Source organism: Melanostigma gelatinosum (genome assembly GCF_949748355.1).
Source record: "Melanostigma gelatinosum genome assembly, chromosome: 8".
NCBI lineage: Eukaryota > Metazoa > Chordata > Actinopteri > Perciformes > Zoarcidae > Melanostigma > Melanostigma gelatinosum.
Window position 1 is genome coordinate 2,149,844 of NC_136641.1, and position 25,119 is coordinate 2,174,962.

Genomic DNA, 25,119 nt, shown 5'->3' on the forward strand with positions numbered 1-25,119 from the left:
ACTCCAAATTGTGTGCTACTGTGTTTTATCATTTGTAGACTTTGACCAGTTCTCTACGTTCGGTAATGGTTATTTTACTTGATTGCAGATTAGTTTATTTTGTGCGCCAGTAAAGCACAATTTTTGAAACCTGAAAAGGTGAAAGTGCCTTAAAGCACCGCCAGCATTACGGCTGAAACAAAGTCCAGAAGTTGACAACCTGAATTCAAACTGAGTCGCTGCAGTTTAAGAGATCAAGTTCCAAAGTGTTTATCGAGCTTAACTAGTTTAATGTGCATCGTCTGTCACCTGGTTCCAGATGTTACCATGTGTTCAGGAGTGTTTGTTACCCGATACAACGCTAGTCATTCTGCACATCAACTGAGCAAACCTCCACATGAATGTTGCGCTGTAACAGTCACCATATCAAAGTGATTTGTAAGTTTTGTGTTCGCTACTTGTTCCTGCTGCTCCGAAGAGAGAAAAAAAAAAGTTAATGAATTTGAATAGCGCAAATATTAGACTTTGAAACCATCTATCTGGATGTCTGTAGCCTAAACTCTACGGTGGCCCTGAGAGCTCAACGCACTGCAAATCAAGGACGCTACCAATTTGACAAATGCCCAGCATTAAAAAAGAAAACGCATGTGCTGCATAGCACAGTGTGTTTCTGGAGCACAGACAATGTATTGTGAAATGTTAGCTGGCTTTAACCTTAACACTGTCAGAACGTGTAATAAGGGACTCTTAAGCTATGTTATGACGCCAACAAAAAAAATACAGTAATTTAAGTTACTGCTGCCAGTTCCGTCATTAAATAGTTGATTTGACTTTTAAACTGGTCATTGAACTATTTTCAATTTATTTCTGTTCTTTATTTACTTGGTGACAGATCAGAAAGTATCTATAGCAGCTAACATAACGTCTGTCTCTTTCACAATGGGGTGTTATGTCTTGTCTTCCATACCTGAAGTTTATTTCAGATAAAAACATGACAGGTGACTGTAGTTTAATCACATTTCACACTTTAGTTCATGGCTTTATTCAAGTTGTGTTCAAAGCACAGTGAGTGTTATTACATGACTACTGAGTATGTTTCACATTTACAAACTCAGCTGACCATCAGTGAGAGCGCATTACAGCTCTGATTCCAGTAGGAAATCTCACAAAAATAGTTCTATCGCAAATCAAAAAAAATTCAGGGTGTCTTTTATCAAATAAAATATACACAAAATAAATAAGAGGTGTAACAGGCTTTGGAGTGTCTGTTCAAGATAAGAGTTAGAAAATAGTTGCTTTGGATACAGAAAAAGGCAGTTAGTGTTAAGTACAATTTGACCAAATTTTCACAAATATTTCTAGGAAAGCTAAACTGAACTCCTGGTGATTTCCTGAGAGAAGTCCAGCTCAAGGCCCAACTGGATCCACTGTATTTGTGATCCACACCGTAACTCCAGACCAACCAGGAGCCCTCAGCTTAAACCAGTGGCTCTATGTGGAATGATGAAGTCTCTCTTTGAGACAGAGCCTTAAGATTAGGTGAGAGTGCTGGCCCTGGTGCAGCTGGTAATACAACCTCTGTCAGAGCTGAAGCAGCCCACACTGATTACAGTTAAGCTCCTAAACACTGTATCCTACACTTCCCATAATGTAATCACATAACCTCTTGTTTACTGCCCTGCACACTCTGTTAAAACATGTCTTGATATAATATGGCTTCCTTTCGATATTCAATGTATTCTACAACATATGCCTGAAGGGCAGTTTGTAAATGAATACTGTTGCACAGAGAACATAGATCTAAGAGAACTTGTGTTGCAACATATTTACAACAGGAGGACGAAGCACTTTGTTATTCAGAGACAAAAAACAAATGCCAACAAGTTAGTTTAGAACTGGGACTAAAGTAACACATCCAGAACAAGGAGTTTGGGTAATAAGATGAGCAGGTGGACTACTGAGGCTAGTAGAGCTACCGAAGGAGGAAAATAATCCAATTAAAATAACAGTGTTAGTCCTAAAAAGTTAAATCCCATTTGAAATCCTTGAGAGACGAGGTGTAATAAAATACAGTGAATGCAGCCCGGAGCAGCAGAGATGAGCAGCGGGCTGCAGAGGTCTGGTCAGACCACTTCTCTCTAACTTCACACCTTATGGACCCCTTCACAAGAATCACCGTCGTATCATATCAGCTGGTATTGTGATGAAGTGGTGCACATTCCCAAACCAGTTAGTCACAATATGATGAACCAACTAACACATAGTTAACCTGAGCCTCTCAAACCCTCAGAGATCTGAGGCCCCCGGGACTTGTACCCATAATGCATAGCAGGTCGGAAAACACAACTGTATTTGAAAGATGACACATGATGGTCACAAATATTTGTGAAGGCTTGAAAGTGATACTTTTGACCCAGTTCTCCTCTAACTTGATGACAACATGATATGTTGTTGTTCGATTATGCGCCGGTGTTTTTCTGTTTATCATAGCGCACTGATATTCTACTGCTAATAAGTTGAATATAATTCTTTAAGTAAGACAGAAACAAGCAAATTAACTCATGAAAAAGAGCAACGGTCACCTGCTCCGAGTCAGAAAATAGAGAGCAGCTGTGAAGCTGAAGGAGGCGGCCATTGTGTGTGTCCTGTTTGGTGTGGACTAGCCGGCGCTATGTGCCGTCTTTGGGAGTTCAGGGATCCACAAATGACACTGCGATGTACCGCACGCCGGCGGTGGTGGGCAGGCCTTCGTGGTAGTGAGTGAGGCGGCCCGGGTGCAAGATGGTCCAGCCTTTACGAGGAGCCTGAACGGAGCAGTCATAGCGGAGGAACCTGCATCCACCTCCCTGCAGTCACAGCACAACACACATCATCCTCTGACACATCAACACTCCAGCTGAACTAGAACTACTACTCATGAGCAATATACAATCGAAAGAAATGGATCTGCAGTTTTAGGATAAGGTAATACTAAACACCAGGACACAAAATTAAAATTCTAATGAATGTGAAAATGTATTTGTTAATCGACAACCACAGAACCTGCTATTTCAACTCCAGATCCAAATTCAACATATATCAATATTCTGTTATTATTAGTTGTAAAATTATTATCTACGGTTAAATATCATATATATTGTACTTCAAAAATGTTACGTTCAAGCCTCGTCGGACTAACACACAGCATACTATATCATCACACATCGAGGATAGAAGCTGTAAATTCATGTAGCATAAAGCAATAGTAATGTGGACTAATGGCTGAATAACTCCTCCAGTATATTGAAGATGTAGGAAAACATGGATGCAAAAATAAAAAGGAGGCTCCTAGCCTCAGCTTCATGCAAAGAAGACGGACTCAAACAGAAATGACACAAACGGAAAGTTTGAAAGATCAGGGACGAAGATGTTCATGCCAGAAATATGACGGCATTCATTTTCAATGATATGATTCAGCACCAATCTTAATCAAACCTGCATGGCTACACTGTACTGTTTGGGCTACTCTCTGTTCACCTTCATCCTGACACAGGGGCCAACATGAAGCCTGGGGCCCCTGTTGACCTCCTGTTTCTTCCCCTCTATGTGCACCCTGTATGGTCTTACCATATGATTAAAAGAACTATTCTGATGACCATGTTCATTGCTGTCTTCTACATTATATTACCAGCATTCACTGTGATTTTACTGGGACACATTCCTGATTCATAACTGTCCCATTCCGATATTCAAATACAACTACAGTATTATAAAAAGACATTATACGTGCAATTGACTCGAAAGATTAGTGTGCTGCATTATTCCTTGACCTGGCTAACTAATGTCTTCCAAAAATGTTCAATGGTTTGAAAACTATAGAGTGGTAGAACTCAAAGTCTCCAAGTTGATGGTTTATATTCTAGCTTGTCCTATTTTATTTACAATTAATATTAATAATCTGTATGCATCTCAGTTAAGTTTCTTTTAAATATGTTCTATACTGCAATTATTTTGCTGCAGGGAAAAAATGTATTCAATCGCCGCTTTGATCAGCAATTGATTGTGGTGATATTTGATATATATCCATGAGAGTTGAAATGAAAACGTTCGATTCAGTATATCAAGTGATTGACGATTTGTGTCTGATTGGGGTTTTCACACACATCATTGCAGTTTGTATGGGAAAGTTAGTTTTCTTCATAACACCTTTGGTCATACGGACGAGTAATGTTCATCATTCCTCAAACCGTCTCTGTTGAAAGTGCTTACAAAGTTTTTTGGAGGATTAAGGATCATCTGGCCACTGAATGTACTGGTCCTGACACTGAATGACAACTTGATTCAATGTTTTGATGTTGTCTTTAACTTCTTGCCGTTTTGTTTTCTCAGGCTGTTATCTGTGCTTTTATGTGGTGCGTGTGTGAAACTAACCCTAACCCAACCTGACCTCCTTGTAAATGAGATTCTAAATGTTAATGGGATCATCCTGTGGAATTAGGCAAGAAGGAACGGCTCAAATCGTTTTGTAAATTACGGTTTCATATCCTGCCTATGTTTGCATCCACTGACATAATTGTCAGTTTAATTCAGATTAAGGTTCTAAGTTTGCCAGGCGTTGTCTAATATTTCTAGCTGTTCTTTTAAGATGTAGTAACTATGAACCACCCGTTGGAATGGTCAGATTTCTACCAACCTCTAAACACTCACCTGGTAATCAGCGCCCAGTTGATTGAGTGCAATGTTTATAGTGAATGTGGAGGCGTCATGGTGTGGTCTCAAAGACGGCTGCTCATCTGGCTTATATCTAACTACAAAGGCCAATTCAAACTGAGCCTGCAAACACACAGACAGAGAGGAGTCATGCAAGCACTCGCAGACAGAGTGGGAACACATGTGCAGCTCCTGCTCAATATAGAAAAGCATCAGCTCGGTTCCCAGTCCAGCATTCACTTCCAGAGATGGAGAGGAGAAGCAGAGAGAGAAGTGGAGATCGCCCGCATCTTCACATCCTGTCGCCTCTACTACCTGCCAGCTCCTCCCCATTTACCTGGTAGTCCACGTCTTTGCTGTTGAGAGCTACGTTAATAGTGAATGTGGAGGCGTCATGGTGAGGGACAAGCAGGGGCTGCTCGTCAGGTTTGTACCTCACCACAAAGTTCAAGGGACTGGAGCACTGATGAGAGAAGACATGTTAGACAGCAGCAGCACAGGAACCAGTGAGGGAGCTGCTGATGGGTACAGTCACGTTCAATCCTCCGATACATTATTCAGTCAATATATCGTATCATTAATTGTGTGTTAACATCTTTACACTGCTCCTTTTGTCCTACAAATGTTGAATGAAGAATCAATTATCAAATTTGCTTTTCTGTCAATCATCTGATCATTCTTAAAAATCTGATCATTCTTAAAAGCAGTCATTTCAGCACCACAATGCCAAGAGTCACGCCTCAATCACTAAATGACCCCGTTATGCTTCATTCGATCAAAAAGTGATATAGTACGTTGTAAAAGTCATAAAAGCTGGTAACATTTCTATTCTTAAACAAGTCGGATGATATTCTATATTTTTCTCTTGTGTTCAGACTCAAACCAACTGATCAACTGTCAAGTATTGTGTGTGTGTATCAAAGTGTGACATATCTTAGGCCAAAGAGCTCCACTGCTCTATTCAAACACATCAGAGAGCCACACTGTTTACATTACCATGAACACTGTAGTTCATTTTGACTCACGCACAACATAGACAACAAAATATCTCCTCTCACCTTGCTACACTATTGGACTCACAGGTGCACTCTGGGAAATTCAGTACAATAACTACAGTCTTACCTTGGTGTAGTAACCAGGGTACATCTTCTCTGTTATTGGTGCTATATACTCCAGTAAGAACTTCTGCCATTCCTTCTCAAAGTTGATCTGATTCATGTGGATATCGATCGTGGGGACGTTCTCATAGCCTCCTTGGATTCTTTTGTCCTGACAAATCAAAAAATAAATCCTTTTAGAAAAACCTCAACATTAAGAAGACTTGAGATATTCGTTGCAAATTACAGCAGATGGCAGATAATGCTAACAGCGACTCATTAGACAAATAAGGAATTATACTGACTAACAAAGAAGCAATGATGAGATGTGATTGTGGATCAACAGTTTCTCACCATAGTTCCTGTATTTTTATTGTTAGTACTGACGATGAGAAATATTCATCTAGAATCTTTAGAATCCCTGCTCTGATCAAATCAAACAAAGACACACCCATAAAATAACATACCGTATTGGCTCCTCCTGACCACCTCCCATTATGTTCCATTTCTTCAACAATGTGGTTACAAGCAACATCAGAGAAAATTGGGAACCAGTAGACATCAGGACAAGGCTGGGGGATAGAGGACAGGGCACTGAGTCCAATTACATATCCATACAGCCGCACGTTAATACATAGCATCCATTAATGTCTTTCTTTATTCTTTATTCGGTGATGTGCAGTCCACTACAGTGAGAGTATTCATTAGAAACACACATGTGTTCCATGGGTCATCATGTCAACTTGTGCTGCAACTCACAGTTTCAATCAGCTTATCTTTCATGATGCGAGTGTAGTTCTCATGAATGTAGCGCTCCTGCCAGTCCTGAAAGAAACACACACCACACAGTCAGCCATTGTTACATCGTGCTGCTACAACCACAACCATTGCACTGGTCATGTTAGTGTTCAGCCTACTGCTGATGATACTGCCACTACTACAAGTACAACTGTTGCTGAAAAGATGTTCTTTTGAATGTTCACATTAACCATATCTATATAGTTCACATGATTAGTTCTTAACAAGAATGTCAATGAGTTTGAAATGACAACAAAAAGTTTTTCATTTGATTAATTGTCAGAAAACCACAAATATTTGAACCTGTATGTAGTTAACATACAAACATTATGACATCCTCAGAAGACCAAAAAAGAATAATACAAAAATATATATTTATATATTTATTTTGTTTCGATCAGACTTCAGAATCTGATCACATGAATGTCTTTCTCACTTGCCTCCCAGGGCTTCAGTAGATATTGTCAACATAAATGAGTGCATTAATCAGTATATTGAAGCATATGTCAGCTATTGGCTGATTCAGTGCTTGTGGGTAGACATAACTACTTCTACTTCTTATTTTACTTCAGTACACTGAAGAATCAAACTTAGACTTTGATGAAAGCTCATCAGTCGGTGTTAGTCGGTGTTTCCTGCCACGGCAATAACCAACAACCAACACAAGGGGACGCCCTCTGCATCACTTACAGACCCTGTCACCACATCCTATAATATTATGAGGGGCTAGTCTCAGTCTCACCACTGGGTTTTCAAAGATCTGCCACAGATCATTATGAAGATGGCTCGTCTGATAGTTTTCTGTTGACAGGATGTGACCGAAAGTGTGCATGTTGGTTACATACATGAAGATTCCCTGAAGGAAAGATTCACAACAGGTCAAGTATTTTCATGAACAATTTTACATTTAGTTATAAACATTGTTTTTTCCATTAGATCTAAGAGCAAATAGATTATGACACAAAACAACAGAAGGCGCAAAACAGGAAAGAGTCTAAACTAGGTGACACTTTGTTCTTTCTATGCTGCAGTTATTTTGTTCCTTGTTTATGTAGAGTACATACAGTGCATGTACTAATACTGACCTTGCTGCGGATGTTGTGGCAGTAAGCCATGTCAGGGTCTAAGAGGTTTGAGGTAAACAGCTCGTAGTCTGAGAGCTCTGATCGGAGGAGGCTTGCCTTCACCAGGTACACGCTGGACACATACGGGACGTTCCACACCCCACTAAAAGCAAGACAGATACCAACACTAGGATCTCTCACGAACACCCAGTGAAAAGATGGAATAAGATGTTAGAATTGTGATCTTTCCCACATACTGTATATTAAAAACACATCTCTCTACTGCACCCCACCATTGGTGATCCCTGTAGCGAGGTGCAGTGTGCAGACGTTGGTGGTCCTATGGATTGATGTGATTGGATGCATATCGGCAGAGCTCTGTAAAGTTGCCTCTAGTGCTACAGTCTGTGGCTCTGTCAGTCTGTCTAGTCTATAAAAGTGTTTGTCACTGAACGTGCCTCTGAAATCTTTAAATCCACTTACACTCTGCGTCCTTGGACTATGTCCACGTAGTCCTCAGACCGGGCGTAGTAGCCGTCTGCACTGAGGGCTCCCCAGAAGTTGCTCCACAGTCGACCAACGCGAGTTATCATCGGTGCCACAACAGGACTGATGGACAATTAAAGGAGTGTTACTATATGTCTTCACCTGGCTAAATACAGTACGTAAACTGCTAATAAATGAGTGTAATAGAAATTCCCACAGCAGTCCTAAGACATCAGCTACATTCATGTTAATAATTCAATATTGTTAAATATACTTGCAGGTTTTGTTCAATAAGAATTTTAAGTGTGTTCTCGTTCTCCAGGACCACTTCAATGTCCAAGATGAAGAAATAGTCACAGTTCTTGTCCTTCCGGCACATATCACTGAAAGAGAGGAAACACAGGCTGTAGTGTGAGACGAAAGAGCAGCGCTGGTACTCTGGATAAACCATATGACCTCACATCACACGTGTTGGCTCTGAAAATCAAGTCAAAAGCACAAAAGCTCCTATTTTCATGAAGCAAACATTTTTCATACAGTCCAACTGAGATTTATGTACCGTAATTGTTTTTTGCTAAGAAATCCCAGTATACAGTGTTTGTTTTCATTTCTTTACTTATTTTTGCTAAATTGAATTGTTCTCCACTGGGAGTGAATTTAGTAATACTGTGTGGCAAAAACAACAATTTGTTATACGCCTTTGATTCCAGTAGCCTGAAAGATAAGAATACAAACGCTACAACTAATGGTCGACAGCTCTTCATTGTATAGAAAACAATCTCAGAACCCTTCAGCTATGAGTGTGACGACAGGTAAGCCTCTGGGTCAAGGGACTATATTTGTGGGATTCTGGTGTAGCCAGCGGATATCTGGGCCGACTTGTTTACGGTCCCATTAGCAACATGAGACTCGAGACTGGAGTTACAGTTGAGAGACGACGTGTGCGACCCGATTGTATATGAATATTTCTGTTTATAGAGATTAATAAAAAGCTAAATCCTGGTTACCTGAACCAACCAAAGCCCACTCAAACATGAAACTACTCCGACGCCTCCGGTACCAAAATCCTCTCCCGTTGCCTTCAGATATCTGCATTCATACTCTGAGACACAAATGTGTCCAAACATAGCTTAATCCTCTTTTGAAATGACAAACATATGGCCATAGCCAATATTATCATTATCATTCATATCTCCTTCAACAAAAAGAGAGGTTTGACTTTAAAGATCTCCTCCAGACATGTTTTGTAAAAAACACTTTCTCCACATAAAATCTATATACCAAATTCAAATTCTTAACATGACATCTGCTCCTTCTCCCTCATTGAAATATTCAGAATCTATGAATGTGTATTAAAACATCATAATCTAGTTGCATATTGGTCTGTGATTGGCTTCCAAACTAGGTGTGAATCCTGCTGCTGCGTCCAGGTGTTCAACAGAGACTAAAGGAGAGCATAAAGAAAGGTTCCCTCTGCAGCAGAAAGCTGTAAGAACAAACTGAGCACTTCAATCATTCTGCACAGTGAAGCTCAAACATCCAGACGAGGTGACAGCTCTTTGACTGGAAGTGATCACAGACAGCTTCTCATGAAGGAAAGGAAGAACACTGCAGGGTCTGCACAGTAAACCTTGTGCATATCAAAGTAACACACATAACTTGTTGTTGTCAAATGACGACTGTGTTAAAGCCTTTCCTCCCTCTTGAAGATGGTCAGTTTTTAATCACATGACCTGAGGTCAATAAGTTCAACATTAAAGCGTACTCTCTGATTCTGTGCAACTCGGTTTCTTGAGAAATTGTTTAGAACTTTAGTGCCACTTGGGACTCACAGGCCCAGGTTGCGGGAGGCCGCTTGGTCCATCTCCTCTTCAGGGCCGACCAGCTTGACATCCTGATAAAGGCTTCCATGATCCTTCAGAAAGGAGCTGATCTGACCCTCATGATGAGCCTCCTGGAGGGAGAGGAGAAGTAAACAGACAGAAAGAGCAGGCGTCTGAGTTACTATGGAAAAAGTATTTATGGTACATGTTTGTACAACCAGTGGATTTTTCGATACATGACAAGTATCAAGGGTGTTATCAAGTATCAAGAGCTGCCGGGCAAGGGTGGCTAAGTGGAGAGCGGTCGGCGGTTCGATCCCCGGCTCGGCTCGTCTAAACCCCAAAATTGTGATAGAATCTGAATTGTAAATGACTGTAATGTAATGTGTGATAGCAGGAGGCTGTTATTTTGGTGACAAGCTCCTGAATGTTTAATGTTTAATAGAGCATAATGGAGGCATTCAACAGGTTCACCCCCTTAGGAGCTTCAACCCTTTCAAACTTGCTGTGGTTTTCATTCTCTATATTTTAAGGCTTTGGACATAGTCACTAAATGTCTGAGCTAGGTATGCTATGCTATATATATTGTTATTTTCAGGATAAAACACAGACATGACATATGAGTGGAGCCTTAATGCCAAAATAAATATTTAGTTTAGGCTTTACCTTGATATTTTACACTTTGGTGGATCTGCACCATGAACATCATCCTGCATTAGCTGCATTGAAATCAAATCGATGGGAAAAAAGAGTGAGTGGCACCGGTTCCAGCAGTGTGTGTATGATGTGCATGTGTTCAGATCTGAGTAATGATTCTCAAGTCAAAGTTCACCAAATTTGCTTCACCACCAGAAGCAAATGTTTGATTGGCCCTTAGCTGGCCTAGAATGGGAGTGAAGGGTTGGCCATGTTCATGTTGTGCATGCCTTTATTTAGCTAACATATAGTAACAATAGGAAGCTTTGTTTCTACATGCTGATTTTGGTGCAGTAACCATAGACACTGAGCTAACAGGAACTGCTTAAATATCGTGATGAGATTAAGATAGGATGTTTAGTTTCATTTAGTAGATACAAATACATCTCATCAGTAAATTCATCACGTGAGCTTTTTTGATCGTCTGTGGGACACTTTAAAGTACATCTTAACCTTGATGTACTAAATGTTCTCCTGGTACCTGGTTGTAGATAAAGAGTTTGAGTCTGTTCTTGGGGTACTGGAGCTTCAGTAGGCGTTCAAAGAACACTGCCACAAAAGGGGTGGGCTGCTGAATGAAGATGCCAAAGACCACCAGTGGGTATTCACTCTCCTGTTGAAAAAAACAAACAGGCATCATATGAGTTCCAGGAGAAAGCCTGAACAGCTGAAATATTTCTTGATATTGATGGAATGAAGTAGTACATCTTGCATACAGAGCAGATGTGATTGTGAAGGCCAGAACTGCCCCACGTGAGAGCGAGCCTGTACGCACGCGGTGCTGCAGTCTTCAGCAGCGCCGCAGCGCAATAACATTACCGAAACTGGTTTACAATTAAAAGGAATTTAATCCTACTGAAGCAAATACAATTATACAGTGAAGTACACTACTTCTATGGAATATTAAACTATTTAACCCCGTGCAAAAAACTCTTCTCAGCTTCTCAGGAAACACATGCGTACCCTGGAAGCTTAGCCCGAGCCAGAAGAGAAAAAGACTTTGTTTCATCCATTCCTCATACAGTTCGAAACCCCTCCCCTTTTGTCCATCACAATTCCTATTGGCTAACTCCCAGGACCCTTTCCCTGGTGTGCTCTGTAATCGCCTGTCTAAAAGTCTCTCTGTCCCTTCGCTCTTAATACATTCAATGACTGTGTGTTATGGCTTAACCCTTCTATGATAAACATTCTATATAAAAGACAAGACTTTGCAACTTTTGGCAAAAGCTTCATGTCTCAAATTCTACTAAGATACTCTTCTAGCTACTAATCCTAAAACACTTTTAGATTATCCTAATTATGCATTTCCAAAACACTTATGATTATGACTAATTATGAATTCTTAAATATGAATCATTAAACACTTCTATTATAACTTCTTAACACACAGTTCTACACTCAAATTTCCTACATGATCACCATCAGCCTGTGAACTGACCTGAAGAGCTGAGAGTGGGTGGAGATCCTCGTGACACATTGTGCATCCTGTCTCAAATGTCCACGTGTCGGGGATGTAGTTACCCAGGTAGTTGATCTGGAGCTGGAAACAATTATGTGTTCTCGTAAGTTATCCCATCTCAGTCTAATATCCAGTACTTAAGTCTTAACAACATTTACAAGTAGGCTACTTTGACCGGCTGACTTACTGGACACAAGTGATTTTTATTATTATTGGCAAGAAGAATAAAAGATGGACCAGAATGGCTCCTTTAGCCTCTGACCCTCTGTGTGATGGACAGCTAAATCACACAAGGGACAGTGCTTTCTCACTAATTAGCTATCCAGACGGATTGGTTGCTCAGCAAGCTACGGTGTACTACAACACTAGAAAGAGAGTGGGGGTCGTAGTTCAAAGTTTTGAATTCAATTATTCGTGGATTAACAGAGAGACCAGGAGCACATTGACAGGCTCATCATTCTTTCTTCTCTGAAGTTTGTTGTCCTCAATCTCAGAAGTGCTCAGCTGCTAATTGCTGATGATGATGTGTTGAGAATGTATTTTCATATTTGAATCGTGACGCATGAGGAAAGAACAAAGTGTCGTATTGGTTTGGGTGTGAACACACCTGATGGTCAGCTTTATAAGGTTGCATGTGATTGGTCAGATTGGTGTGATAGGTCAGTACCTTGGTTGGTCCGTTCCCATGGATGACGACAGGCAACGTATCGTACAACATATTCCTGGCTCGTACCCGTCCGTCCTCAAACTTCAGCACCACCTCGTCTGGAAACACACACACACACACACACACACACACACACACACACACACAGACGAGATTAAAGGCCTGTAACAGCCTGAACGTAATTTCAGATTTAACCACATGTTGTAATAATTATTACATATTGCAGTGGTTATTACATGTGTGAGTGGTAATAACCAAACAAAATGCATGTCTCAATTAATACAAATATTTTCAACATAACAATGTCTATTTTAAGTGTTCTAGTATGAATCATACTGACTCAAAATTCATTTTTAAAAGACAATTAGTTCAGTGGATTATCTTTATCTTTTTTTATCAAGTGTCACTATTCCTGAGCCTAATACAAAGTGACTGTACTTGAGGGTAAATAAGGTCTGAAGAGATTTGAATGCTTTGTTCTACGGTATAAAATACATCAGTAAATAACCAGTAAATAACCCTTACCTTTACAGATCTTGAAAAAGGCGGTTGCTAACAAGTGTCTAAATGAGACGACTAAATGTCATCAGGCCGACTAGTCCTGCTTTAGCTCAGTGGTGGTGATGGGAAGTCAAAATATGAATGAAGATCATAAAAGTGGTGTTCATTTGTGAAGGTTATCTTGCTGAACAAAACTTGTGAATTTCATAAACATGTGTTTGCCACAGAGATTATTTTCTGTAATAATCCAAAATCCAATGGAAGAATGCTGTTGGCTTTTTGTGGAGGGAACCAGCACGATGCCCCACATCATCAGGATTATGCACATTTCGAGTCAACAGAAAAAGACAAAAGAATTTTGCAAAACAAAAGATCAAAATGAAACAGTGAATTCTTTAAATTTTTGTATTCTCTCAATGGCCTATTACAATATGTTTAGACAAATGTCTAAACATGTATTGTATTGTATTAAATTATGTTTAGGTATTTAAGTAATTAAGTGAAAAATAAGCAGGTATAGTCTTGTCCCTGGTGCTTGTGCACATGCTTGTTAGCGTCAAGGTTTGAGCTTTCATCTTTTTACATTTGTTCATATCAGTTAAGACGCTGCTCTGCAGTAATCTCTACATGAGAGAAACTCTATATCCAACACCTTACTTTCTAACTAGTTTCCAGTGAACTTCATATCCCTGATGAAGTAGAAATGTATTACATGTTGTCAGTAATTACATGATGAGGTGGTATTAGAGACTGTAGTGTGTTGTTACAAGTTCTGTCAATCAGGATAGAGGAGAGAAGGATTCTGTTTACAAATGATTCATCTGTGTTTCTGATTGTGTATTTGGCCAAATGTACTACACAATGTATTTGTCAATAGTACTGCCACTATCAATATTTAACACACACTTTTCACATTGTTCTTCATTTTGAATCATAGATATCTCTGTTTATGTAAAATCTTCTTTTGTCTCTTACACTTGGAGACGTGGCAAGCAGCAGGTAATAGCGGAGCTGACAACGGGAGGATTTATGCGAGCAGACGGTCCTCAGGGAGTTCATTCGAGCCCCTAGACTCTTGGTGCTGTCACATCCGTCTCTCAGTGAACTAACAAATTCCTTCCTCTAACTCAAACAATGCTGCAGAGACTGCAAAGAGTTCAGCTCATGTCTAAACGTGCAGCCCTGACTTACACACTGCAACTGTTAACCCCTCTGGAACCTTGAAGGTGACAACGTCTCAGCGCTACAATCTCCAGATTATTCAGCAGGCAGAGGAAGAAACAGCCAGGAGCCTGAGAAGAAGTTAACCGCTGGTTGCCAAAAGGGATGAGGCAACACTCACAGCAGGTAGATCGGGATATGTTTTTATCAGGATAATCGTAAAGTCACATGAGTGACTTAAAGGACGTGTCTAGCTCAATATCAGGTAGAGAAGTGAAAAATAGAGCCTGATTTAAAAAGCATAGGAATGATCATGTTAGAAAGAAATAGCTCATACAATGTAGACATTTCTTTATTCCTCCGTTATTTGCAGGGGGACCTTCTGATATATGATTTCCTTATTTAAGATGTTCACTAAAAAAGACGTGTCCTGTCTGGAATGCAATCAAAACAATTATTTTTTCAATAAATGGAAGGTTAAGTGATTCCAGTAGGTTTTAGGGCCATTTAAAGAGTTTTTTAAGCATATTTTGATGATTATGGGTAAAATATCGTGATTCACTATCCAATAGAACTTTTTTGGCCAGAATAATTGTGACAAGAAATGTTCATATCGTCCCAAGAGTTCTGAAAGAGTTGTAGCTAGTGAGATCTCACTAGTATGGCACGCTTGCATGCACTAACATGCACTAAAAACACAGGTAATCGGCCTGCTATGTCAACAAAGCAAGGAGCAGCTCGGATTACAAAACACACACACACACACAGAGAGAGACGTCATTCTCTGATATCTTACTATATCTTTACATAGATTATAGATGTTTGATGAGATATTAATGTTCAGAATGTCGTATATTGCTCCTTTAATTATTCAGCCAAAACATTATTAAAATGAGAACATGGGTGACAGTGTTCACTCAGTAAATGACCGCAACAATCACAGTACATGAAATGTTCATGCTGCAGAGTGGCGGGTATACAGACACAGTGAGTGCTACTGTCACAAACATACTCAACTGAGCACTCTGTACTGTTTCTTTATTCTAGGGCTGACTGAATCCCATCAAAGTCAGACTGAGGAATTACAGTCACTTAAAATCCCCATTTGACAGAGAAAAGTAGTTAATATCATTAGTGTACATCAGATCCTACTGTGACTGTGAGGCTTTGTGTGGATGCACTGTGATCAGGAGAGGTTTTGTTTTGGTGGAGTTAAGTACGACCGAAGTGCTGCCCCTAAGATACAAACATTCTGGCAAAACATTTGGAGAATTATGCATCATATTCTTGGCCAGCAGATCTTATTCACATGCAAGTCACTTTATTTGGGCGATCTACCAGAAGGAATAACAGGAAATGACAGATACCTCCTGAAAATATTAACGGTAACAGCAAAAATACTCATAAGCTACAAACCGACCCACCTTCAGCAGAAAATTGGACTGAAATCTTAAAGAAATTCACAATATGGAAAGACTGACTTTCTTTCTGAGACTAAGAAAAGATACATACATAGTAAGATGGACAAAATGGACCAAATATTTGTCAGAACAAGGAAATTGGCTGGTGACTTGCCCTCCCTAACCTCATACAGCTCTTCTGACTCTGTTCATTGTTGATGCTCATTATCTCGTAAGACAGGTACTCTCTTCAAACAGGATGCTACTCCATGTGTATAAATTTAGATCCAAGTTTAAGTAAAGCTCTGTATAGAAGCCTCCGAATATATTTTTTGATATCTGTTGTTGGGCTGAAATTATGGTTGACACGAGTGTCGGACAACGTTGGCGTGTTGCATGGTTGTTTTGATGCATTTCTTTTTCTCTTATTTATTTATTTATTTATTTATGTCGAATTTGTTTTTCTTCCTGGTCTTTCTTTGCCAGTTGATGGTTTATTATTTGTTTAACTTGTTTAGGATTTGTGTTTCTTTGATGTAAAAAAAACCTTGTAGTAAAATATACAACCGAACGCTGAATGGGACATTTGTAGGCAAACAAAATGTCAGTCAGCTTTCATGAACTGAAAACACACTGTGATGTATTGTAGAAGACTTGAAACTAGAGATTGAGACCATAAACTCATGTTTACTGAGGTAATAAATCAAGAGAGAAGTAGAGTCATTTTCTCATAGACTTCTATACAACCAGAGGAGTCGCCCCCTGGTGGTCATTAGAGACAATGCAGCTTTAAGACACTTCAGCTTTGGCCTCACTTTTCAGAACCGGAGGTTGCCGCCTGAGTAAATTGTCACATTTAAAAGAAATATTAAATGAATATTTAATCGCGATTCAAATATTTAAATCGCGATCCAAATATTTAAATCGAGATCAAAATATTTAAATCGCGATCCAAATATTTAAATCACGATTAAAATATTTAAATCGCGATTAAAATATTTAAATCGCGATTAAAATATTTAATCGCGATTAATCGTGATTAATCGCATGGATCTTTTGCGATTAATCGCATTGTTATGGCAAAGTTCAATAATGAATTCAAAAGTAGTGTATTGCGCACTTTTATTTTAAAAGTACTGCTATATGAACAAAAGGGCAATAACATTTGGTTCACGAGATGCAGGTAGCATGTTTTATACTTAATGTGAATAGAATTCATACTTTGTTGGCATCTTATTCTGAAAACCGGATGTTCGTCTGAAGAAACCGGATGTTGTCTCACGTTAATGTTTCCGCTAACTTTCAAAGTCCTTCGCTTGCTCCCGATCTGTGCCGTTTAAATGCGTTTACCGTAAGTTTCAGCATATAGGTGCACTAACATGTAAGTGTCTGCTGAGTTGACCACGGAGATCTGAGTGTCTGCTGACTCGAGACTGGAGTTACAGTTGAGAGACGACGTGTGCGACCCGATTGTATATGAATATTTCTGATTATAGAGATTAATAAAAAGCTAAATCCTGGTTACCTGAACCAACCAAAGCCCACTCAAACATGAAACTACTCCGACGCCTCCGGTACCAAAATCCTCTCCCGTTGCCTTCAGATATCTGCATTCATACTCTGAGACACAAATGAAGGGACATCATATCTCCAATACAAAACAATAAACATGAGACAGTCTGACTATAGGATGTTTGCTGACTTTTATCCCACTGTTCTTGTCATCCTCTTGTTATGTATATGTATTGTCTCTTGTCTTTCAATTTAAAAAATAAATAAATTATAATTATAATACATTTTTAAAATTCGTTAACGCGCGATAAAATAATTGTCGGCATTAATTAGTGAATGCGTTAACGCTAAATTAACGCATTAACTTGCCCAGCACTAATTATTGTAGTTAGGAAATTAATCACCAACATATGAAAATAGTGGGTGTCATCTTAATATTGGTTCAAAAATTGTATTTCAAGTCATTACTGCTCAATGGATGATACAGTGTGGACCACCAGAGAGCATGAGCAGGACAGGATGCTGGTTACTGTAATGTGTGGTCGATGGTGTGAGGCACACACAGAAGAATTTGCCTTCTGGAAGATAGGAGACATACAATTTTCTAAAAGTGTTATGGGAAGAGTGCTCTTAGCATTTCTAGCATAGTTGCAGAGAGAAAATAGACAGTGTGTTGGAGGATGCTTCAGAAGTCTCAGTGTCTTTGTTTCATAAACTTCACTCGCTAAGAGACACAATTCAAGGCACTCACCGAGGGCTCCATGAAGGTTCTGGAACAATCTGCATTTGCTGTCCAGAGTGATATTTGTGGACTTCTGAAACATGGACACACATTGTTCTCACAAATTCCCAAATTAAAGCCAGTATTGAAAAAGGGATCTCAAATAATAGCTCCAGGTGTGGCGGCACAATCAAATAATAAGTATAAGCAGTAGCAGCACTAATTGCATCAGTACTACAGAGTCATGTCATCCTCTTTTTGACACTAATACTGCTCTCAAACACTCCATTCCAGTCACGTCTATTCTTTTGTTTACTGTTAGATTACCATCGTAAAACACAACACTTCCTGCAGAGGTTTCAAATTAAAAGACTAACAGGAATAGGCATGGTTAAGCTCACCAAGCTACTGGACGGCTTTTAATGTGAAACATCTCTGCAGAAAGTGCTGAGTCTCATTAACAGCGCACAAAGAAAATTGCCAAGTGGAAATATCAGGGCATATTTTTTTCTGTCAGAATTAGTGCTTTGGAAATGTAAATGATACTAAACTCATCAAATCAGATAAACATGGAGGAAGTGTTGAGTTTGCATCAAAAGCAAATTAGAAAAGAGGCTTCTCACTAAAATATGATGAAAGAAATAATAGGGAACAGAAAGGTTTCTCTGAAATTAAGGCCATTATTTTAGGATTTTATATTACATAATAAAATATCACAGATGAATTACATGACAATGTTAAAAGAAAGCTAGTATGATTGTTATTAGTAGTAGGTCTAGTATTGAATGTACTTAATGTGACTTTGGCATGGAATAAATTAAACTACAGATCCATAAAATAAACGCTGACCTGTAGCACATCTTACCCTTTTAACTGGATCAATGTAAATCTTGGTGAAGAACAGCTGGTCACTATCATTGTCTTCTCCTGTCCAGTCAGCAACCATTTCTTTGATGTTGGGAAGGTAGCCAATGAAACCTGAGGGAGACAGGAAGTTAAAAAAAAATGGTATTCCATATTCATAGATACAAACGCTTTCATATTGTGCCTACATTCAGATACAGTCATGTCAACTGTTTATAATTGCCATAACTACTGCCAGGTTCAGTTTGTATGGCCTCAGCCCAGAGCTGACTGCTGATGCTGATCTGCTGTTTCTCTGCTATAAAGAGAAGTGGCCGTGTTACTTCCTGGACTAAAGTCTACAGTCACACCAGCAGCTGGTAGGCGTTAAGAGTGCTAAGAGATGTGCATAGTGTATAGTTGTGTGAGGATAGTGTAAGGGTCATCATGTTAAGTCACTTATGTCATAAGTAGTCTTGATGAGCTAGATGTCAAAATAGACTAGAGGGATGCCTACATTTTAACCATGAACTAGCTAAACATGTCGTTTCATTTAAACACCATCAGTGCTTTCATGAATATTTAGAATCAAATTCCAGATATCTCAAACTTGGAATTACAATTGGGAGGCCGACGTGACCATTTCTTTCCATTTGATTGCTCATAATTGTGGACTGAAGGATAAGATATGAATGTGTTTCTGATAGCTCTGTTTGAGAATCGACAGCAGCTTTACATGTTTTCTTGTAAACAAAGAATGTCCTCTTTGTATTCAGTTTACTCAATTAACTCTTAACCGCCCAGAACATCACTGGTACCATCTACTGAGCATCAGTGATATTAGTGATGAGAGGTGCCTGCAAAGAGCTAAACCCACCAGACACAACCTGTTGCTGTCTGGAGAGACATACAGAAGACTCCTAAATCCATCCTCTGCCCTCCATATATAATATAGTTTTGTTTTAGTTTTTTTCTGTGAATCTTCTTTTTTTAGCTGAACCCTGTTGTACATTGACAATAAAATGAACCTCGTAACCTTGTAAGAAAGTAGGCTCAAAACAGCAGCTGATCACCACCTCTCCCTGGCCATGGTCACTACTAGACTAGCTATGACCAGACTAGTATGGAAGGCAGTGACATGATGCCAAACATGAATTTCATCACAATGTCAGAGCCATGTGGCCTCCCCCAGCTGTGTGACTGACAGGACTGGTGCACGTACCTCCTGAGCCTAGGAACCTGTTGCCCTCGGCGACGTGGGGGTGTTTGTCCTCCAGGTGTCTGTCGGGCCAGATCAGGCTCTCAGAGGAGAACACCACCGTGTGTCTGGCCTGCTGGAACTTCTTGAGCAGCTCTTTGGGGCCCGAGGCGAAAACCACATCATAGCTGTGTGAAAATAGAAAACTTGACTGCCCGTGTGGCTCACAGTGTGTGAAGCCAGTGGCATCGTTAAAACAAATGAAGGGTTGCCTTTATAAGATGCCAACATTCTTTATTTGGAGAGCTAAGTTGCCAGTGGTTGTGTTTACCGGTGCTTGAACAAAAAGCATGTGCACATGTTTCAGTCTTTTTACTGCAGCTCCCATGTACCATTATTATTACAGTACTTTTAAGGCTGAATTACAGATATAGTTCAACAATTTGGGAACTGTACTGAATCAGTAGCTTTTAGTAGTGGAGCCCCTCACTGGTAACCGAGAGCCCTGTTGTCCGCTCCGCTGTGACTCACAGTATGCTACTGTCTGTTTATTGAAAGACGGAAGAACTATGAACAATCTACAGCAACAACCATTACGTGATAACCGTTGCAAATAGAAGGCTGCTGAGCTATTAAACCTGTATACAAACAAAAGGTATAAAAGCCTAGATTGCACTGAAGAGTTTGATCCTTAAACTGAACTGAAGACGAACGGCATAGCATCATGAACTGTGGTAAGATGGATGACTGATGTGTGTACTAAGGGGCTTTGGGAGGGAAATGCAAATGTTTATTGAAAACATAAGTATGTATTGACAACAAATCTTTGAAGTGAACTGAAGGAATGGATTTATCTGAATTTCAGTCTGGACATGGTTAGCCTAGCTTAGCATAAATACTGGAAGCAGGGGGGACATCTAGCCTGCAGCTGCAACAGCAACAGATAGGGATGCATTTACAAAGAAGCACAGCAGACTCTTCCTGCTGCTCAAACTAAGGAGCACCTAAGTGTCAAAAGCAAGACAAAGCTTCCCAAAGTAGTCAAACTGTGAAGTGCAATTACAGGCTGCAAACGAACCCGCTGTCCTTTCACAGCAAAGCAGTCCAGCGCTTAAGTGGCACAATGTTAGACACACAGCCATCCGTTGAATCACTACTTTTAGCTACTGCCCTATAACAAGATTTTATACCTGTTAACATAAAATATCTGAATTAGTTAGGTAAGCCACCTCAGCACATCACATCGATTACCTGGTGCTTTATGCAGCATATGTTGTGTTTTATGTTATTGCATTTTAATGTGTCCTGTCTGGGTGTTATATGTTGTGCTAACGTACCATATTTAAGAGTAGATTTTACACATCCAAACCAAAATCCTGCCTTTTGCATTCAAAAAGTAGATGACAGATTATTTTCTATTTCTACCCTGGCCTGTCAAGTTCAAACATACACCTACCAACAACTTTAAAGCTCGCTGATTCACATGTTGTATCTGTTTGTTTCATCTGTACACACACAGAAATGTAACAAAGACAAATGGTGATTGTATTGGAGGGTTATGTATTGGAAGTATTTCTTGGTGAACAAAACTGCTCACATTACATCCACAGACACTGTGCTAGAGGTGATGGTAGGAGTATTTCTTTAAACTCTGGACAGAGCCAGGCTAGCCATTTCCCCTTACTTCCACGATTCATGCTAAGCTAGGCTAGGCTCCAGCTCTGTACTTAACACTCTGACATGACATTGATATCCATCTGAGCATCTCACTCTCAGAAAGAAAGAACATTTCCCAAAGTATTGAATTTCTTTTGAATGATTTTTGCCTCCTCAGGGACAGAAAGAGACACTGAACTATACTCAGGATGAGGTAATACATATTCAGTCACTAAATACCGGTACTATATTTTCTTCCCTACACTAAATATTCGTGTAGTACTTATTGTGCTGTTGCGTGGCAATGCAGCAAAGACTTGTTGAGTGAATAACTAACACAGTAACACAGACGATTTCAAATCTAAACCCATCTGGTATCATTTGGAATGTGCTCAGCATTGTCATATTATTATATTGTAATGTGCTATATAAATCCATGGAGGAATACACACAGCCCATATTCAGCCCTTTAAACGAGTCGTCAGGATTTCTGTGTGGGTGTGATCGAGACAAAAAGAAGATCCTTTCAAAGTTCTCAACATAAACATTCTAAATGTGTCCCAGTTGGTTTCTGGTTGGATGTGGATGACATCAGTGGACAGGAAGTAAACATGGACCCAAGCTGTTGCTTAGCAATGAAATGATGTTGAGATGTGCTGAAACAGTGTTTCAGACTGAGGGAATCAGACTGAATATTCAGACAGACAGTATGAGAAACATAAAGAGCACAACATTAAAACATGTAAAGATGTTGGAGTAGAAAGTGTGAACCTTGAAATGAGCACAAGTGTCCATATAGTAGCAGGATGTTACTCTGGCCATCACATTCAAATCTGACGCTTTGTCCGTGGTGAAGACACTCTACCTGTCAATGAAGAGGATGATTTTGTCCTCATCCTTCATCTCCTCCAGAGCTGCTTTAAGGAGTCGTACTTTCTGGCCTCCTCCTGGAGCTGGCATGTAGTCGCCAGAGTTCCATTTCTCACCCTCACCAAGAACCTTAAAACATACATACATTTACTGCATTTTGAAGATGTGAATTTAAAGATGTTTATCCTCAGAAAACTGCTAAGTTTCACTTTATTTGTGAAAAAAAAGCAGTGGCTTATTTCTTTGACTCCAATGCATTGAAACAGTCTCAAATGTAAAAACAATGATAGCATGATGATATCAAAGAGAAAACTATGTGTAGTAAAAATAGGGATTAGTTTTCTTGTCGAGAATAGATAGAGGGGCTTCCATAGCCAGCAGGAGAGCTACTTTGACTTGCCACAGGGGCTCCTACCTTGACAGTGTAGTTGAAATGTTTAGCTGAGTGAAAGAAGCGCTTGAAGCCATCCGTCTCTTTGGTTGCAACAGTCACAACTAGAAGTTTCTCTGGAAGACACCAATTACAGAGGAATTTAGAAAAATAATACGCAGCCTTCTTTTTTTATTTTGCCTTCAGCATGAAGCAACCCAGTGGATAGGAACACATTCAAAGACAGATGCCAGAATAAATAATAATGCATGGTTCACATTTGTTGACATTGTGGTGTACATTACAGGTACAAAGTCACCAGGAAATGTACAATAAGGCCTAATCAAATGAGCAAAAGCAAAGTGACAGGCTGTGGATGGTTATGTAACCTTGATAATGACAGATATAAGTTATCTGATGATGACATCATAAATTAAACATATTGGGTTGCAGCTATCCCGGCTCAAAAATAAATGCTGGACCTGGTAAGAACTGACAGTATTTATATTGTATTATTTGATTGTTGTAGTAGGTTACTGAATGCAGAGACAAACTATGATACAATATTTTTGGTCAATGTGATAATAACCCTTTCGGCACAGGTCAGCAATCATCATCTTAGAGAAAACACTACTTCTGATATGATTTAGAAATATATTTTGTGATTTTCTCACCTATGATAAAATACAACATCAGATCTGGATTCGTTATGGACAGCTTCTTGATTAGTCTAAATCTGAGTCCAACCATGAGAGTGAGTTTACTATAAACCGTACATATACTCACAATCTCAAGCACATTGGTTCATTGTTGCTTTAATAAGAGAAGTGCATTTGAGGAAAGGAAGGACATTTAAATCAAAAGGAACACTGAAACATAATTCTAAACTGAACAGATTTAGTTCTGACGTCGTCTTCATAAAATAACACGGAGAGTTCACCAGTTTTCAACAGACAAGATACGGTTTCACGGTTGTCTCGTATCAAGTGTTCTTTTCTTTATTGTAGTGCTGACCTATTTATACTAGCATTCAAGTCTATACAACTCCAGAGACTGCTCTGGAAACGACTCATCAAATCTCAATTCATCAAATCTGGCTGACTTTTTGTGAAGGGAATTCTTCAATACTCTATTCTTTATATGAGACCGTATAGGGTACCGCTAATCTGCTTTCGCAGTGCTAGGGAGGAATATGCAAAAGTATCGGTTTTGTTCTTTAACAGACTACATTCTACATCATCTTTACAGCATACGAGCATTGCATGAGCTAGCTAATGTCCTCGTGTTAACAGCAGCGCTGACAGCCCGCCGTCCACGTCCACGTCAGCGGGCTGAGTCCTCCTCAGCACCTCCGTGCTGCTGTCTCTAGTTTAAAGAGTTGGCATAATGTTAAACTCTTTGGTTTCCCATTGCTGTCTTTTTAAATCGTAAAAACAACACACAAGTTAAAACCCAGCGTCAGTTAATGTCTTTGGGAATTGTAAATAATTATACAGCACATGCTTCAAGGGACACAAGCACAAAGTACTCAGTGGAACTGTATTTTCCGTATGTGGCTTATTCACTGCGACGTCTACTGCAAAGTTGTAATGTTAGACATGTCTGTGGATAGACACGGCCATGCCAGAGGTAACGTTAGGGTGAGGGTTTCCTTCAACCGGGGACCACATGAGCTAATGAGTATCCCCCAGTCCAAACCCAGCTGAGTGACCTCAACTTTGCAAACTGAGACTGGGTTGACTTTCCACATGAGCTGACGTTAGACGTGTGCAGATAGCACGGTGGTTAGTAACGTTGGTTAGTAACGTTGGTTAGTAACGTTGGTTAGTACCCGGCAGCATTCCTGACTTACCTTCTGGGATTCGCTGCTCTTCACCGTTTGTTAGAGGGAAAAGTGCACAGACAAAAATCCCTGGAAACAACAGCAAGGGTGAAAGTCTCATTTTTAACAAGTTAAAGTTTACTTGCACGAGTCCTTGTGTAAAACCGAACTGTACACTTTTCCAACCGTACGAGAAAGAGAATCTCGACTGTGTAAACTTCAATCTCCACTGCCTGCCCCCTCTCTCTCTCCGCCTGTATCCCCCCACCCCCTCTCTCTCGCTCCGCCTGTATCCCCCCACCCCCTC

General features: G+C 39.8%; 1 protein-coding gene across 2 annotated transcripts; it reads right to left on the bottom strand.

Annotated features, from left to right (window-relative positions):
- Positions 1-993: 993 nt before the first annotated feature.
- plod1a (procollagen-lysine, 2-oxoglutarate 5-dioxygenase 1a) lies at positions 994-25,044 on the bottom strand. Of its 2 annotated transcripts, none has more exons than XM_079273635.1 (19): positions 24,843-25,044; positions 23,036-23,127; positions 22,616-22,749; positions 20,119-20,282; positions 18,919-19,031; positions 18,084-18,147; positions 12,759-12,856; positions 12,071-12,172; positions 11,114-11,245; positions 9,946-10,067; positions 8,392-8,496; positions 8,111-8,236; positions 7,649-7,790; positions 7,306-7,419; positions 6,525-6,590; positions 6,233-6,337; positions 5,791-5,937; positions 4,666-4,791; positions 994-2,825 (listed from the first exon to the last, which is right to left on the bottom strand). In XM_079273635.1, exons 1-19 carry the CDS (start codon positions 24,931-24,933, stop codon positions 2,670-2,672), a joined length of 2,199 nt encoding a protein of 732 aa, XP_079129761.1. In that variant the 5' UTR covers positions 24,934-25,044; the 3' UTR covers positions 994-2,669. The 2 variants fall into 2 exon arrangements, with proteins under 2 accessions (XP_079129761.1, XP_079129762.1); XM_079273636.1 differs by lacking the exon at positions 4,666-4,791 and adding an exon at positions 5,006-5,131.
- Between the last annotated feature and the right edge of the window lie 75 nt (positions 25,045-25,119).

Excerpts from the sequence above, each read along its gene's own strand:
- plod1a (XM_079273635.1), bottom strand. The coding sequence starts at position 24,933 with ATGAGACTTTCACCCTTGCTGTTGTTTCCAGGGATTTTTGTCTGTGCA. Across the intron at positions 20,283-22,615 it reads ATCATCCTCTTCATTGACAG|CTATGATGTGGTTTTCGCCT; the intron begins GTAGAGTGTCTT and ends ATTTTCACACAG. Across the intron at positions 12,857-18,083 it reads GAACCTTCATGGAGCCCTCG|ACGAGGTGGTGCTGAAGTTT; the intron begins GTGAGTGCCTTG and ends GTGTGTTTCCAG.